General features: G+C 44.5%; 1 protein-coding gene across 16 annotated transcripts in view; it reads left to right on the top strand.

The window, feature by feature from the left end:
* The window catches only part of KIAA1217 (KIAA1217 ortholog), a 1,682,267-nt gene that overhangs the window by 1,384,237 nt on the left and 280,794 nt on the right, over positions 1-17,236 (top strand). For all 16 annotated transcript variants that reach the window (XM_069648169.1, XM_069648165.1, XM_069648167.1 and 13 more), the window contains one exon: positions 15,379-16,217. In XM_069648169.1, the coding sequence (XP_069504270.1) occupies positions 15,379-16,217 (839 nt within the window). The remainder of the gene's footprint in view (positions 1-15,378; positions 16,218-17,236) is intronic.

Raw genomic sequence — 17,236 nt, 5'->3', positions numbered from 1 at the left:
CACACAGACCCGCCACAGCATTCTGCCCCCACTCACTGCTGGGGCACAAATCGAATGTAATGCTGACTTCTTCTGCACACTATTAATAGTGGGTGCACATTCCACAGCAATGAACAATCAGAAATGAAACAAGTTGCAAAGTGTGAACAGTGGTGGTCAAGCAGAATCCAAACGTGGTGAGTGACTGGTCGTCGTGCTGCATGTGAAAGTGGCATGAGTGTTACAGTGATGTGGCTTTACCTCTGGCCGGCTCCCGGCTGTGCTGGGGTGTAATGCCATTTCCACTCGCGCCGGATGTTCGTGTCCGTGACTTTATTTCACAATTATCTGTGTTTTTAGGCAGCAAGCCATTGCATTTACATCATTCAATGTTATCGATGTTAGCAATGCCATCCAATTTAACGCCATTTACACGAATGCCCTGCATTTCCCCACACTAAAAAACACCTGCCAGCGCTCGGTACCACCAAAAGTGGGTGGAATTACTATGGCTGTTTCTCCCCAATTTAGCTGAATAGGATAAAAAAGAGAAACTCTGTGTGCCACCATAGCACTTAATATCATTATATTCATTAAATGCTACATTGATAGAAACACCCATGGAAAGAAAAACTCCTCGCCCTCCCAGATGCCTGGGACATGTGAACATCACCTGATATGACAGGGATGAGAAACACACATTTGGAAACCTGACAAACATGGCCACCCAGCTACCAAGTCCAGCGGACCAGAGAAACTTCCAGAAGCCTGGGTGATGTCGCTACCAGCAGGAGACACCAGTGGCAAGGTGATAACATGGACAGGCAGGGCGTGTCTCTGGATAGCCCTGAGGCCTGCAACCTGCGTCGCTACAAATAGTTTTGACTACAACTCCAATGACCCCTTTCCATTGATTCCATTGGGTAGTGATGATGGGACTTGCAGTCCAAAACATCTGGAGAGCTACAGGTTGCTGACCGCTGTTGTGAGGGGTAATCTTGCCACGGACTTACATCTAGACAACAAATTCCACCGAGCAGTTATCTGTAGCATGTTGCTGAGCACTCGTGTATAATATATCACTGATATTGAGAAAGTTAAAAAAAAGTGTCAGCTCCTGATGCTACCGACCATGGATTATCGACTCGTCGGTGTAATGAAAATAATTTAAGGAATTAATTACAAATTATGTATCTTATTGAATGTGATTAATATAGGAACACTCGGAATTAAATTAATATAATGAAGGTTCAGAAAATGATTTGAATAAGTAATTGAATTAGATGGTAGGTCGCTCTGTGCAAATCACAGATTAATTAAATACAATTTTTCTTTAATGTTTGATTTTGGCATTAGGCGCATGATCAGATGTGGTTATTACCACACACCCAACAAACTGGCAACTCTGAAACGCCTTAGAATGGTGGGGGCGGAGGGGGGGGGGGTTGATGGGACTAACTGCTGTGAACTCAACTGTGCCTTGCAGGGACAGGATGGGAGCACATGCATGGCAGCTTTCCAACAGATCAAAACATGTATGTAACTTAAAAAACGTTATACTTCTGATGGAGAATGGCAGTATAGGCACACACTGTGCATTGTTGGTAAATGAGTTGTTATTAGATGTGTGAAATGTAGCAGTCCTGTGTAACTGATGTTGCAGGTGAATTAATGGCATCTCCTTAAATGGAGGGAAACATTGGAATTTCAGCTAGTGTTAACATTAGGGTAAACAGGATCACTCTTCTGCCCTGTGATCATTGGAGATCGTGGGGCGTTGGGAGATGTAGCCGGCGCATCGTTCAAGTAGCCACAGAGGATAACATGTTTTTGAGAGATTTTTCCTTTGGAAAGAGTCTTGCTGTTGAGCTTTCAGTGTGCACTGTTCTGGACTCCCTGCCATCTTGTCTGCCAGGAAAGAGTCCAGGGCTCAAGTCGAGGGTGCACGCGGGTGGATGGAGTCCCCCCACTTTTTTCAGAGGGCACGTTGATATGCTAATTTCTGGTGATGCCACATTCAATTGATATGTTAATGAGTCCCCCCAACTTTTCTTTTAAGACGTGACCCCTGAAAGAGTGTTCACAACCTGTGTGACACTGAAGGGACGCACCTTTTCAATCCCCATCCTCCTCCACGGAGGCCTACCTGCATTCTTCAAGCGTTGCTCTCACAATTGTACACACCATTCCCCTGTCAGCTTTGCCCTTTAGGAGTACTGCCCACAGCTGCTGGCACTGCAGATCTTAATTGCCCAGGACTCACTCTAATGTTCCAGGGAATGCTTGAGCCAGAACTGGAAGCAATAATGCTTGTACCTCCTGTGATCCTTCAAGTCAGAGGTATTGCCACAATGCCTCTTTCCACGTCGCTGAAATATGCCAGCTATCACATGGACACCGGTACTAACATACTGCCAGGGAAGGAATGAGAAGTGGAAGCTACGAAGGAGTGCTTATGAGCAGAGATCGAGGGAGTGAAGAAAGTGGGTGATAGAAATAAGGAAGGGAGCAATAAAAGAAGAAGTGCAGTGTTCTGGAAGACCGGGCAAAGAGCAGAAGAAAGTAAAGAAGGCAGGGGATCAGTAAGTGATACAAGAAAGGGGAAAAGATGAAAGAATGTAAGGCCACTGGGAGAGAAGCAAAGGCAAAAAGATAGAAAGGAGAAAGGAAGGAAAGGATCACAGACAAGAGAGAGCAGGGTAACCAAGGGAACCAAGAAGGAAAATGAAACAACGGACTAAAACAGATGGAGATAGGAAAGGGTCGAAAATAGCGAGGAAGCGAGCAAAGATAGGAAGGAAGCAAAGAAATGCAGATGCAAATGGGTAAGAGAACAGAAATAAAACAAGACTATAAAAAAATTATATTACATTTGTTTCTTATATCACGCTTCATGTCGGACTCCAGGAGGAGCACTCCGACAGCACTGGTGCACATACATGGTTCAAGATATCCAAAGACAGCACGATGGGCTGTGAATGCAAATGGGCAACAAATCGTGCCAGTTCCCACCCTCCCACCTTAATCGAATGCATAGTTCACGTCAGTGTGTTTGATCCGTGGTAACTCTGAGGTGATCCATAGCCCCTTCCACCTCAAGGTCCCAATGTAGAACGCCCTATCAATCCAGTCCGTAGCCTGGAAGCTCACACGCGTGCTGCGCACAACACTATCCCCACTCTGGTCCAGGTCCTGCTGACCCCTCCTTACAGTCAGCTCCTTCCTCCACTTCCTCCTCTTTCCGTCTGATCCAAGGTGGTATTTCCAGGAGTGGAAGAAGTTGTCACTTGCCGCCATGTCTTATGTAAGTGATTTCAACCCGGCACTCCGCCTAAGTCAATTCCTAGCGTGTGATGCACAGCTGAAACCCTTAATTATTTATTTATGTCTATAAGTTCTTTTATTCTGAACGATGTACCACTTATATCACGCCCCTCTCTTTGAATCCCCACCGGTCACACTGAACCAGGAAGCAGGCTGGTTTGCCAAGTTAAAAATATTTATTTTCGGTATTTCACAATATATATATATCACACTATTTTAATTGTTATACAATGATCACCAATGGGGTGATGTCACACTAACAATCTCTTTAATCTCAAGGACTAATGATGGGAAAAATAATGCCGCACAGAGATAATACTTTTGTGTGGGTTCAATCAAAATGCAATGTGATTACTCTTTCCCCCAGCACACTACTCAATCCCCCCAATATGCAATATAAAGAGATGGAAGGAGAGAAAACAGGTTTCAGGAATACAGAATTTAAGCAAAATAGCATCAATACCAATTTCCCCCCAGTAAACACAGAGAAAAACAGAATTGATTGGCAAACTTGTCAAAAATGGTTTAAAGTTGGCTTTGCATGAATGGTAAAAACACTGAAAATGGATTTAATTCACTGAAATTGTTTCAATACTAGTGGGAGCCGCTTTGTATGGTTTCAGACAAACACTAGCAATGATTATAGAGTAATAAACAAGTTGAAAACTTAATTTTGAGTAGGGTGCAATGAACAGCTATTTCACACGTTATAGATTTGAGCCAAACGAAAAATCTGCGGCAAACCTTTCAGTGTGTGAAAAGCTACAAGGAGTTGAGAGATGTGTCTGTTGGAAAGCTTAGGATGTTAGCTTCAAGTAGACACTTAGATTTTGTTTCTAGCATAAACGGTTAAGAAGTTATGGAGGTTTTTGTGGAGGTCGTTTTTTTTTCAGAAAGAGGCAAAATTGCAAAACAAGAATGCGCTTTTAAAATTACAAACAAGGTTTCTTTACACTAGGGGTAGACTATGAAGATGCAAACTACACGACAGCACAGCCACCATGCCAGGATGTCACCGGATGGCTTCCCCTGCCGAGACGCTCGCCTTTCTTCAGAAAATATATATCAGCGCAAAGATGATTTTAACACTACTATTACAAAATAACTATAGGGTAAGAGAAAGAGTTCAGGCAAGACAAAAATAATTTCTAACAATGCAGTCTGGATATAAGAGAGGATGTGTTTGGATATGGATGACTTATGGACAATCCATATGCTAGTGACAATCCTATGCTATGGATACTCACTATCAATGTTTGGACAGAACCGTCAGGGATTCAGGTCAGTCAAGATTTCTGGACAGGAATTCTGCGAGGCACACCGGACTGGACTCAAGGCACTCTGGTCTACAATCAGCAAGGCGCTCTGGACACTGCAAGGTGGGACTGGACTGGATCTCACGGGCTCTGGTTCTGGTTCACAGCTATCTGGTCACAGCACGGCTCTACTGGGTTGGATCTTTGAATTCTGGCAATAATTATTAGCAGGAAAGCAGCTACAGCACAGCCAGGCTGTTCTTTGGTTCCCCTTAGAGGTCGAGGGTGAAAGCTGCTTTCTGAATTTTTTAAATGCCAAGCTGAGAATGTTTCAGCTTTGGAAATGGCCCTTTCTTCTTTCAAAGCTTCTGGAGTCTGGAATATGGATTTCTCTTGTGAAGTGCTCCGCCAGCAATCGGTTGGTGGGTGAATGTGTGTGTGTTTCTAGGTCCAAAGCTGTCTCTATTTATGGGTTTACTAAAGGGGTGGGTATGCTGAATTATCCTAGGCACACCCCCTAGGTATTCTATTAGCTAGGGTCTTTCTTCTCCCTTGATTGGAGAAGAAAACAGAGTGTCATCATGACGATGTGGTTTATGATGCCGGAAAAACCTCCCCTTTGTTTTTGCACATGAAATCTACTTTTCATATAATACATATTTACAATTTTACAAACTTGATATCAATAGCATATCTAGATCACACATTTTGTGGAACAAGTATTCATCCAAGCCCCGTCGCTGTGAGAGCTTGGGCCTGGATTTGGCAACTTTTCACACTTTTGGTCCGGGACCCAATATCTGATTTGTCCACAATTTTATACATATGTGCGTATGATATCTGTGCATAATCATATGAAGTTTCATCCTTCTGACATCAATACAATTGCTACAAAACCAGATTTTTCACTACGCCTTCTCAGAACATTGCACAAAGTTCTGAGTCCTTTTAAAATGTGCTCCAAAAAATTCACATTAACAATACTGTAATTTTACAATTTTTACAAATTCGCACAGTCCTTTGTCAGTCCTTTTAAAAAATATACGTTCTGTGCTTTGAGAATCAACAAAAATGTCTGTTCCTGCCACCAAAGTTTCTGGTGGCTCAAAAGCAATCCCCGCCTTCTTCCTCTGGCAGGGGCTACTGTTGACACTTGCAATCTGCATATCCTTTCAGCCAAAGAAGTCCCTTGTCTCTCCCAGGAGCAGCAGCCCAAATCTCCTCCCCTCTTCATCAACACCTGAATGTGATTTCCCGGCTTTTGGTGGGAAGCAATAGAGGTGCCTTTTGTTGGGACAAGCTGGGGAATTTGCTTTGTAGTTTTGGGCTTGCATCAGGTTACTTTAAAACTCACTTTGTTACATTTTTCTTTGATGAAAATAAACTTACAATTTTAAAACAGGCAAACAGAACTCTAATTACAGACTTTAAAACATAGGGATTAAATAGTTGCAACCTATATTACTTTTGATAGCAGGTTACTTAATTCCGACCATTTGATTTTAACTGCACAAGTTTAAGCTTCTAATGCAATTACTGACAGCTGTCGTACAGGTGCCCGGTGGTACTGCGCCCCTATTTTGACAGATTTTCACAGGCAAGCACACTTTACTGTGGATATTCTGATGATAGATTCTGCTTTTCCTGACATTGTGGGCTCATATTGATTCCTTAAATGAAGTGACGGGTAACACCCAGCAAGGATGTTGGATATTTTCTGATGTTTTGAACCATTATTTTGTATTTTCAGCAGCCAAGGAAAAAAAGATTTCAGAGCAATTTCTGGGTTTCCTTGCAATAAAGCACTGCCTTTCATGCAGTTTCCATATTCACTCGGTGTGTAGGCCAGTGACAGGTTTCAGCAGTGTGGTCTCCTTCCACTACTGACTACACGCAAAGTAGATTGGTAGCTATCTTTTCCGGTTTCACAGCACAATTTTCTTAGGTTTAGCGCGCATAGGACTTTTACGGCCATTTTGCTGATTCTGGTGTCACCAGCACACAGGGATGTCGCAGGGCAGAGCCTAGTGGGTTAAAACATCCCACACTTAGACTCAGAGATGATGGTGCGATGCAGATTGTCTGAGGGTAACTTGTGCAGTTCACTTGCTAAGAGGGTATATCCGAGCTAAGCACTGCACTGGTCTAGATCTGACCACTGTTTCATTGCATTTGTCTCTGTGAGGGTCCACTGATGGCCAACTATTGCCAGGTGCTCTTTTTAGTTTTTAGTTTTTGCTGATTGGTGACAAAACCACCAATGGCCAACTGTTGCCAGGTGCTCTTTTTTTGTTTGTTTTTGCTGATTGGTGGCCAAGTGTTGTCCTATCCCTGGGAGAGGGTTGACGAGATTGGCCGGATTGGGTACTGCATTCCATCCATTCCTTGCCGTGTGCAATGTGTCGCACAGGAAAAGTATGTTTGGCAAGGATTCATACAGCACAGGGTGCTTTGGAGTGCGTGCATGTGAAGGCATGACTTGGCCAGTGATGTGAACATATGATGGCGCTAGCTGGCATAAGGCGAATGTCTGGAAAATGCTCACACACGGCCTACAGCTATTAATCTTGTCAATGCCTGTTTTATTTAATTAAAGCTCTCTCTGTTTTTAAAAGTCCACAAATACATTGAATAACACGTTCTCACTTGATCGTACAGTCACTGTGTAATAGGATGAGGTGTAACGTTATCAGAAGTATATTGTCGAAATTCGTTTTTTTAGCCTGAGTAGCTCGGATGCCATAAAAGGAAGATACATGTGGCGCCATATTGAAATTAAAGCCATCATTCACAGTGCGCAAATACCATTCTCTGAAGCTGCTTTCTGAGGCGCGCTTATGGGTCATGCAGGTGTAATGAAAGAAGGCCTTCCCTAAGAAACCATTTACACATGCCAGACAGAAAGGTGACGTCTGAACAATTCCAACCCTCACCCTGACGGTTGGTTGTCTGCCAACTGCTCTGAAAATATCAGAGTTTGAACAGGGTAAGAATGTTAAAAAAAAAAAAATGAAGCCTGAGCTCCCCAAACTTTGAATGTCTCTCCCGTCCGCCCCTTCGCCCCCCATTCCTGTGGCCAAGAAGTCATGCCAGAGGAAAATGCTCCATGGCAAATTAAGCGTCCATTTTGTGTGTGTTGTATCCCCATTTGATGTTTGCTTGTGTTTGTTTTTTGAGGGTTGCAGTGGGGGGTCGCTCATTTCTGGTGAATGTCTTCAGTTCCCTTTGAAGCCCAGCGCCGTGTCTCTGACGTAAGTCTACTACTTTACACCACTATTTAATTTCCTGTACAGACATTAATTTACAATAACGCAAACGTGCGGCCAAATGTATGCTTTAGGAAAATACTTAACGTCTTAAAAGTAATACTCTCTTCATTAGGTTTTCAAATATTTTAATTTCCTCGTGCAAACGCACGAGTGTTGCTGAATTCTGTCCGATCACTGCAATGGCTTTCGATGCTCCCCAGCCAGTTGCATACATTTTCTGTTCAAGTGCATGGACCTCTCTGACAGCGGTCTGCAACTTATGGTTATCCAGATGTTTTGGACTACAACTAGATCATGGGAGTTATAGTCCAAAACAACCAGAGGGCCGCATGTTGCCGACCCCTGACCTATAGTATTGCATTCCCTGTTTCTTTAAAGGCAGTGATTGTTTCTGATTACCGCCCACGATGTCTATTTTTCTATGTGTATTGGGTTATATTAGGAAAGAAGTCTTGGGTTCCAGCAACATTGCGGGAATAGGCATCCAGTTGCCTTCTGATTTCTTACACCCTTCACTACTGTAGACCTATGTTCCATTTTTCAAAAAAGAAATTGACATCACCAACCAGACATTTTGTGTGGCCGGTTCGGCTGTTTGTCCGGTTTTTGTGGTTACCTGCAGGCATTTTTAACAACTTGTTATCTGTGTTTGATATTGTAAGTACTTGTATTTATGGACAAAAATGGCAATCGCTTCTATCTGAAGCACAGGACTTAGGCATTACCAACAGCGGGCGGAGTAGCCCCCCCTTATCAGGGTGCTTTACAATGGCAGAGAAGGATGAGTGGACAGATTATGAGTCAGGTGGTGAAGGGGAAACAGAAAAGTGGCAACATGGACCAGGCGGAGCACAGATGGGCAAAGCTCATTTATTTATTTATTTATTTATTTATTTAATTTGATGATCGCGCCCAAGACCCGCAGGTATCTCAGCGCTAAAGGTGGTACATTTCAGTCGTTGCATTTATGACACGTAGGCTACGGAATAGAGTACAGCTATCGTTACAGGCAATGCAACACAGGCAATAGTTTAGGCAAATTTGTTGAAAGTGCTGTTTTGATTTTTTTTTTTGCAGAAGATCTGGTAGGAGGGTTCTTCTTTTATGTTGGATGGGAGGGAGTTCTAGAGGTTGGGGTCAATAACGGTGAAGCTTGTTCCTCCAGCTCTTTTTCTGGTGAATCCTGGGGTAGCTAACGAGGTGGAGGAGGAGGCTCGCAGGTCGCAGCATTTACATGCGGGTGCGGCTGAGGGTGCTGTTGGCGATTGGGCGCACATCTCCGGTGCCCTGTGCCAGGATAGGAGGTGATTTTTAAGAATGGTTTTGGAGGCTTGAACGGTAGCTTTGTTCTTAGTATCGGGGTAGGGCGCCCAGTGGTAGGGCTTGAGAAGGGTGAAGGAGCGGGAGGCAGCACTCTGGGTAAAGGAGAGGGCCAGTGCGTCTAGAGACACTGGGCACAGGAGGGGAAGCATCTAGAGACAGGTGTGGGGGGAGCGGCTGCACCCCCAAGTCTATGCATGCATTTAGAAACAAGGGACAAGGCACTTGGAGAGGGAGCAGTGTGGCGCATAGAGAGGCATGTGGACAGAGGGAACGTATGGCAAGAGGTTGAAAGAGCGCCGGGAGCAAACCTAAGGACCTTTATTGTGTGGGGTAAAGGAATAGCGCTGGAGGCTGTTGCCGGAGGAGACGGGGGCAGTTATTCAGCATGCTGAGGACAAGAGTGGCCATCCAGGCTTTGCTGGAGGAGTCCGCCAGGTTGGGATGGATTCTGCAGACTTTCAGGAGTTTAATCCTGACCAATGCAGCAGTTTTGGTGATAAAGAGTTAGAGTTTATATTCGCTGTTATAGAGGACCCCAGGTTTGCTAGTCTTGGTGAATCGGAGAGTAGAAAAGTAGGAAAGGATATAAGAGGGAAAAATAGGCGAGGCATTAGCACGGGAGCAGTAGATGTTTTAGAGCGGTTTAGCATAAGTCTGCAAGTGCCATCCAGCGATGGAAGGTGGGTGGTAAGTGGGCAAGGGATGTGAGAAGAAAACCTATGGTTTTGTTAGGGGAAGGAGAGTAGGATTTGGTTACCATCAGAAAATTGGTGGTAGAAGAAGCCACAGGAGGCGCTATGTTTGCTGAATGAGGAGGTGTAGCAAGTGAAGAGTGGGGTCTCAAGAACCGATCTTTGAGGGACCCCCCCCAACTTGGAGTGGGGGTGGTAGAGGAGGTACCAGCGCTCCATGAGCTGGAGAAGGAAGGCTCAGGGAGGTATGAGGCCTGGACAGGGCAGTGCTCTGGAGGGGGATCAATTGCTGGGGCTAAGGTAAGGGATGAAGGAGCGAGCAGGATAGAGGTCATCAAAGGGAGAGGATAATGCAGAGTTAAATCCCAATAAGGCTTCCATGATAGAGATGGCGTGGAGCTAGGAGAAAAGACATTGCATGGGGTAGATAGAGAGCAGTTGTGTTCAAGTTGGACTTTTCATTTCGTGTCGGTAGTGGAGGGATGACGGAGACAGAGTATTGGATTAAGGTTTGACCAGAGGAAGTGGGCTCACTAGAGAGGGCAGAATAGATAGACAGGGAGGAGAGGAAGTTTAGATCAACAGGGTTTTCCGGGCTGGTGGGTATGGTATAGAGCAGGCAGAAGAGATGGGGTTGGAGGGGATGAAGACTAGATCTGGCTGGTTGGTTGTGGTATTGGTATTTGGGTTTTTATGTCCATTAATCATACTTAGGAAGCACCAGAGAGCTATACATGTCAATGAGGTGGACATATGAGGTAAGGAGGGGAGGTAAAAAAATATGACATGGGATAGTCCAACCAGGGGGTGGAATAGGATGTGGAAGTAAAAAGAGCCTCAGTGGCACTTAGGTACTGACTGAAGAGTAAAGTCTTGAGATCCTTGCTCAACTGTAAGGGTGTTGCCATGGTCTGGATTGTCATTGGGATGATGTTCCCAAACGCAAAGGCATTACAAGAGAAGGACTTTTATTTCCCTCTGTGCCGGTTTTGCCTCAAGCCTAGCAATGGCCTGGCTCCTGGAGGAACTTGACCCACATCTATAGAGCTTTGCAGCGACATAAGCAGGTGTGCACTCAGTGATTCCTTTATAGGTAATGCACATATCCAGGATGGGAATGTATTGCAGTTGCTTTAGGATGGGAACACTATGTTGACTTTTTTATTTCCCATCATGAGTCTTGCTGCTGCATCTTGGGTGGCCCTAGGTGCGGCCACCCAAGATGCCAGAACGCCATTTAGGCGGGTGTTCCCCTCATGGATGTGGGAGATTACCAAGGCCTGAACCATGGCACTGAAGTCCTCAGATGTAAGGAAGGGGTTTATCTTCCGGAGGAGGGTTAACTGGTCGCAGGCTTGTTTGCCTATTTGTTGCTGGAAGGAGAGAGCAATGCATATAGTGAAACCAAGTGATTTGGCAGTCTGAGCAAGTGCAGTGTGAAATGGTCAAAGTGCATGTCATTTAGCCACCCGTGAATGGTATCCTGCTTAATGGGCGAGAGAGTAGGACCTAGTCACTCTTTGTGGGATTGAAATTCAGGTATATGCTTTCCATCCAGGCTTGGATAGAGGTGAAGAAATTCCTGATGCATGAGATGTCACGAGTTTCGTTATAATTGGATTTTATCCATGTATTGGTGGCATGAGATTTTGGGGTCATTGATAACTGGTCCTAATGGCTTCCTGTATAAATGAAACTTCACAGAGCAGAGTATTGAGCCTTGTGGGACTCTGCAGATGACCGTGTGGCAATCTGGCCTGAGGTTTCCAACATGGATGGCTTCTTGCCTGCCAGAGAGGCAAAGGGTGAACCAGTTGGGAGCTGCCCATTGTGGATGGTAGCTTCAGAATAGTCAAAAAGGTTGGTGTTGAAGAGTATTTGGCACATGCAGGAGGCTGATATCCCTATGCGAGTGACTAGCACCTGAGTGGGCAGGGATTCCAGGAGGAGGTCAAGATTAGAGGAGAAGGAGTTGGCAGCACAAAGAGTTTGAGAGATAAGGGGTATAGTCCTAGGGTGTTGCGCCAGGAGTTGGACAGTGATGTTTTTGAAGGAAGAGGGGGTGAAAAGAATGGTAGGCGTGGGTGTCCTTTGTTTATTATGAAGCCGACTACACCACCATTGGTGTTTAACTGAGAAGATTGAAGAAGAGTGTGAATGGCGAGCAGCCAGAGTGACTGTATCATAGGGACAATCCATGTTGTTTCTATTATAATTCTCATTACATTGAGCTGAGGGGAGTAAGAGTTCAAGTGGTCCATGATGAATGAGATCTTAATGTACATGGATTGGACATTCCAGAGTCCCAACGCGAGTACCATGAGATACTGGAAAGAGGGGCGGCGAGGAGGGGAAGATATCAAGGACAGACTAGAGGACTAAGTGAGGTTGGAGCAGATCCAGCAATAAAAGAGTGGGGTGGGTTGACCAGGGTGTTGTTAGAGGAGGTGGTGAGGATGGGGATGGAGTTTCCGTAGTATTTACCACAATAGAGAGGTGGTATTAGGGTGGAGGCAATTGCGGGAATACCCAGGAGGGAGTTAGAGAGAGAGGATGGCTAGGGGAAGTGTAAGGATCGACAGGAACATGGAGAGGGTGAGAATAGTGAAAAGGCAGTGAGAAATTAAATTAGGTGCTGTTGTATGGAACCAGCAAAGGTCGACCAAGTTCCTGATCCACATGGCTCAGGTGATCACCAGGAGTCATAAACAAGAAATGAAGTCACTGGCGGATTGCGCCCTTGAGATGGGTTTACTTCTTTTGCAGGTCCCAGCCACATTGGTGGTCTGGGACTCAATTCATGTTCCCAGTGTGAATCTATACGTCTTCTGGGGTAATGCTGGTGCAAGCCAGGCGCTAAGAAAATGGAGAACACAATGTGTACAGGGTGATGCTTTGTCTTTACTGGGTCCAAGTCATGTAGACCAGCCAAGACCCAATGATATCCCAAAGGCTTCTGAGACAATGTTGTTGTGGGCCGCCAGGGAACTGAAGCACGCTTGCAGTGATGTTACTTCTTTCCCAGGTACCGGTTATGTGGGCAGGTCGGGATCACATGCATTGTCAGAGTGACAGCTCTAATGTCTTCTGGGGAGGCGTTGGTTTGAGCCAGCACGGGGGAAATGTAGCGTGTAATTGTATAGTTTGTGCATGCTTGGTTTATGTGTTTGTTCAACTTTCTGAAGCTGTTGTCCGTGATGCACTTTACTAATTTTAATAAGCTCAATTTAAGGAAACTATACATTTCTTTGATAATAGAAAATGACTCCACTTCATCTAAAACACTGACTCATCTTCTTGTAATTATGGGGACAGTATGGTTTTATGAGAGAGAGTACTAGATATAAAATCCTTCTTATTAAGTCATATTTTTAAATGCTTCTTAATATATTAAAATGTATCAAAACCTTTGTTTTGCTATTCGGAAACGTATAAAAATAAGTATTTGTAAACTATATGTTGTAAATATCTAGCAATATCTCAAAAAGCAGAGTGGTTCTCCCTGATTTTTGGTTGTAACCTGTAGCTTGTTGATCTGAGCTAGGGGAACAATCTGTTCATATTCACTGCTGTACTCTAATGACAAAGAGCTGTCAGCAGGGAAGTCACATGTAAGGTCTAGCTAGGGTGACAAGTACACACTTTCTACCCCTCACACATATACACCTAACTGCCGATTGTATACTCGCACATAAAGCAATAAAAAGCCAGTTTACCATATTTCCTCTGGCCCACATAATCCCACTAACATGTTTTCAAAAAGGTTTGAGGGCACAGCAGTGTAGTATGTTACCAGTCCTGCCTTTACTGCTCTTCTTAGGATAGTCATCGCTACCCTCAAAAATGGAATATTCTCAGACATCCTAAAAACCCGGTTTATATACCTACCCCTGAACAATCCACTCTTGACACAGAAGACCAAGCAAACTAATGGCCGATCACAAGCCTCATGTTATTTGCCGAAGTCATCAAGAAGGTATTGCTAACCAGCTACTCGCAAAATTTGAGCAACTCGATCTGCTCTATGATTACCAGTCCAAATACAGCACTGAAACAGCCAACATCCAAGTGGTCGACAATGTCCTTCAGATTATCAATAACGGGGACTCATGCCTGCTAGTCCTCCTGGACCTGTCAGCTGTGTTTGACATGGTCGACCATCCCACACAACTCACTCAACTTGCACACAGGTTGAGCTTCTCTAGCACTGTCATGGAATGGTTCACATCCTACTTATATGTCAGAACCAGGCTTACAAGATGGGCCCCCTCTGATCCGAACGCCTCCTGGTCACCTGTGGAGTGCATTCTCTCCTGGGTCATCTTTCACTTCTTTATGTAACCGCTGGGCCCACTCCTAGATGATCTAAATATTGGGATACACCAGTACGCAGATGATACACAATTGTACCCAAACGTCAATGGCCCACAAGATATAATTTGCCTTTGTTCATGCCTTGCAACCATTTAAATGTGAATGACCAGTGTCTATTGAAAGCTTAACCCCACCAAGGCCAAATTCGTACTCCTGGGCCACACATCCAGCCAGGTACCCACTTAAAGGTGGCTGGACAAAAAGCACTCGGATGGGTTCAACCCACAACTTACCCACTCAGCAAAATCTCTAGACTTCTTTGGGGATAGCAATCTATCCTTCCAACAAAACATTGTGAAAAAGGCACAGCTCGCCTCATCTAGAAAACATCACATCACCCACACTTTGCGCAAATTACACTGACTCTGATCCTGGCTAGGATCTGTTTCAAAGATACATGTCCACTTACAAGGGAACCACTGCCAGTGCGCTGGCCTACCTGTCGGTCAAACTAAAAACACCAGGCAGCACAGGTCAACACATAGTGAGAACAACTCCAGACTGGAAACTAGACGGGCTCGCAATTAAAAAACTAGGAAACAGTCGTTATCATACTACATTCCGGTCCTCTGGCACTCCTTCCCCGGAGCAAACCGGACTGCTCCAAGTCTCCTTCGGTTCAGGAAAGAACTGAAGGCGTGGTGTAATCTTGATTTGCAGCTATCATATGCACTCCCCTCTCCCTTGTACTGTGATAATTATTACTAATGTTTACTTGATAATGTTTTCTCTATGACATGTACTACGCTCCATTGCTCCTGAGCTACGTTCTCACGATATGAATATATAATAATAAATAATAATAATAAGCAGCCCCAGTCAACAAAATAGGCAGTCCAGTTAACTGACAGCTTCCACTAAGAAAAGCAAAGCTTCCACTAGGATTAACATTACGTGGCATACAATGATCGCATGTTTGCTCTCATAACTTGCATACTTTGTGTATTCCTGAATCTTCTCCTTACCATAATCATATTCTCCCGTGGACCTCTAAAGCTTAAAACAATAATCGCTCGGATCATGTAAGGAGGGTGGAGTATTTGGGAAAGATTTTCTTTTTAAATGTTACGGATGGCGTTTATACTGGACTTGTATAGATCATACTGTGGTCCCTGTGAAATAATATCTTATAAAGTATTATTTTTTTACCTTTTTTTCCAGATGCAGAGAGAAATATCATATACATGCAGAGAAGGTCCACCTCTTCATCGCCAAGGGTCTGCGTCACACCCTCATACAACACCAAATTCTCCTCCACCTACGCCTGCTTCCCATTCAATGCCTCCTTCCCCGTCCAGGATTCCTTATGGTGGAGCTCGGCCCTTGAGTGGACAAGGTAATGCAGCCATTCCTAAAGAGAGACTTGTAAACATGCCTGCATCCAGATCCATATCACCAAGTCCTAGTGCCATTTTGGAAAGACGGGACGTTAAACCAGATGAGGATCTGAGCAACAAGAATGTTCAGTTGTTACGAAATGAAGGCATGTACGCTGATCCCTACATGTATCACGAGGGACGCATGAGTGTGGCCTCCTCCCATACCGGACATCCACTTGAAATCCCTGATCACATATTTGCCTATCATCGGGGCGCACTGAGATCTTCAAGCACTTACTCAAATTCGTCTGTACAATCAGAGATGATGGAACAATCAATTTACAGACAGAAATCAAGAAAATACACGGACAGTCACCTGCCAGGCTTAGGTTCTAAAACCCCTCCTGCGTCACCACACAGGGTCGCTGATATGAGAATGACGGATCATCATTCTCATAACGCTCACGTGCCACCACACGCGATCCAGTCAGACAGGTCGTCTCCCATTCGCCAGTCATTTAAGAAAGACTCCGGACCGCCGGTGTTCATGGAAGCAACAATGACCAAATCCCGGAATGTCAGTGGATTACAAACCATGGTTGATGTGGTTCCATCACCGACTGAGAAGCAGACAATGATAGGCTACGGGACCGCTGCACCACCCAAAGAAACCTACACAAGGTATGGCTATGAGAACGCGTGATGTAAAGATGATCAAATAGTAATGTCACTGGGTCTTGTATAGTACAACCTCTGCAATGTTGGCAGTGTCTTCACTGCTAGGTTCTGCACGATAGGACTGTGGAGGATTTTCTTGGACGCAGAGGCGATGTGTGAACCCTGAAATGCTGATGAGTGCAGAAACGGACCACAGCCAATTTGCTTCTCCCACAGCAGCACCTGCTCTAGAGTGAAAGTAGTGTGGTTCTGGTTTCTGACAGGTTGGATGATTCCATTGCAGAATATTGTATGGGGTTTGGGGAAAGCAGTCATCTCTTTCCACCAGGCTCAGCATTTCTTTGTATGTCCAGACCGAGCTCCTTAGACAGGTCATTAATTATTCAGACAGAGTTTTTAGATGCCATCTCTGGTGCATAATTTAGGACAGAAAGTGCCATGCCCATCTAGTGTGAACAGTGCAAATCTGTTTGGCACCATTGCTGCTGATCATGTAATAAGTAATCAAGCCTGTAGATTTTGCTCCAGTCCATATTGTATTGAGGAAATAAATCGAGCAATGTAATTTTTCTGTCTTTGCTGCTTAATGCAACAACATAGTTTCACCTCAATCTGTGACCTAAGCATCAGGTTTGAAAACAAGAGCAAAATGTATTTAGACTGTTAACCTTTTATGTACGGATCAAACGTCGTGCCAAATAGTTTTTGCTCCTTTTTTGCAATTGTGCAAAACGTATGACCCCATGATAAGCGTGCACTGAAACTGGCATGCTGTAATCTATATGACACAAGTGGCAATACTGGTGCGAAATGGTTCTAAGTATCAGAACAAGACTTAATTTATTGTATATGAAATGCGGCCCAGGTGAGCATTATAGGTGGTCAGTGACCAGTCACTGATGGAGTTTAAAGGGGCACTGACATATGTAATTGCCACTGGCACCTTGAAGAAAATGAACAGACTCAGGGGTGGACTGAGAACCAAACCAGGCCCATGAAATAATTGTAAAAGTGGCCCCATA

Source organism: Ambystoma mexicanum, chromosome 2q (assembly GCF_040938575.1).
Source record: "Ambystoma mexicanum isolate Mex_15411 chromosome 2q, UKY_AmexF1_1, whole genome shotgun sequence".
NCBI lineage: Eukaryota > Metazoa > Chordata > Amphibia > Caudata > Ambystomatidae > Ambystoma > Ambystoma mexicanum.
The sequence above is the reverse complement of the archived record's forward strand: the minus strand, read 5'-3'. Positions and strand labels throughout refer to the sequence as shown.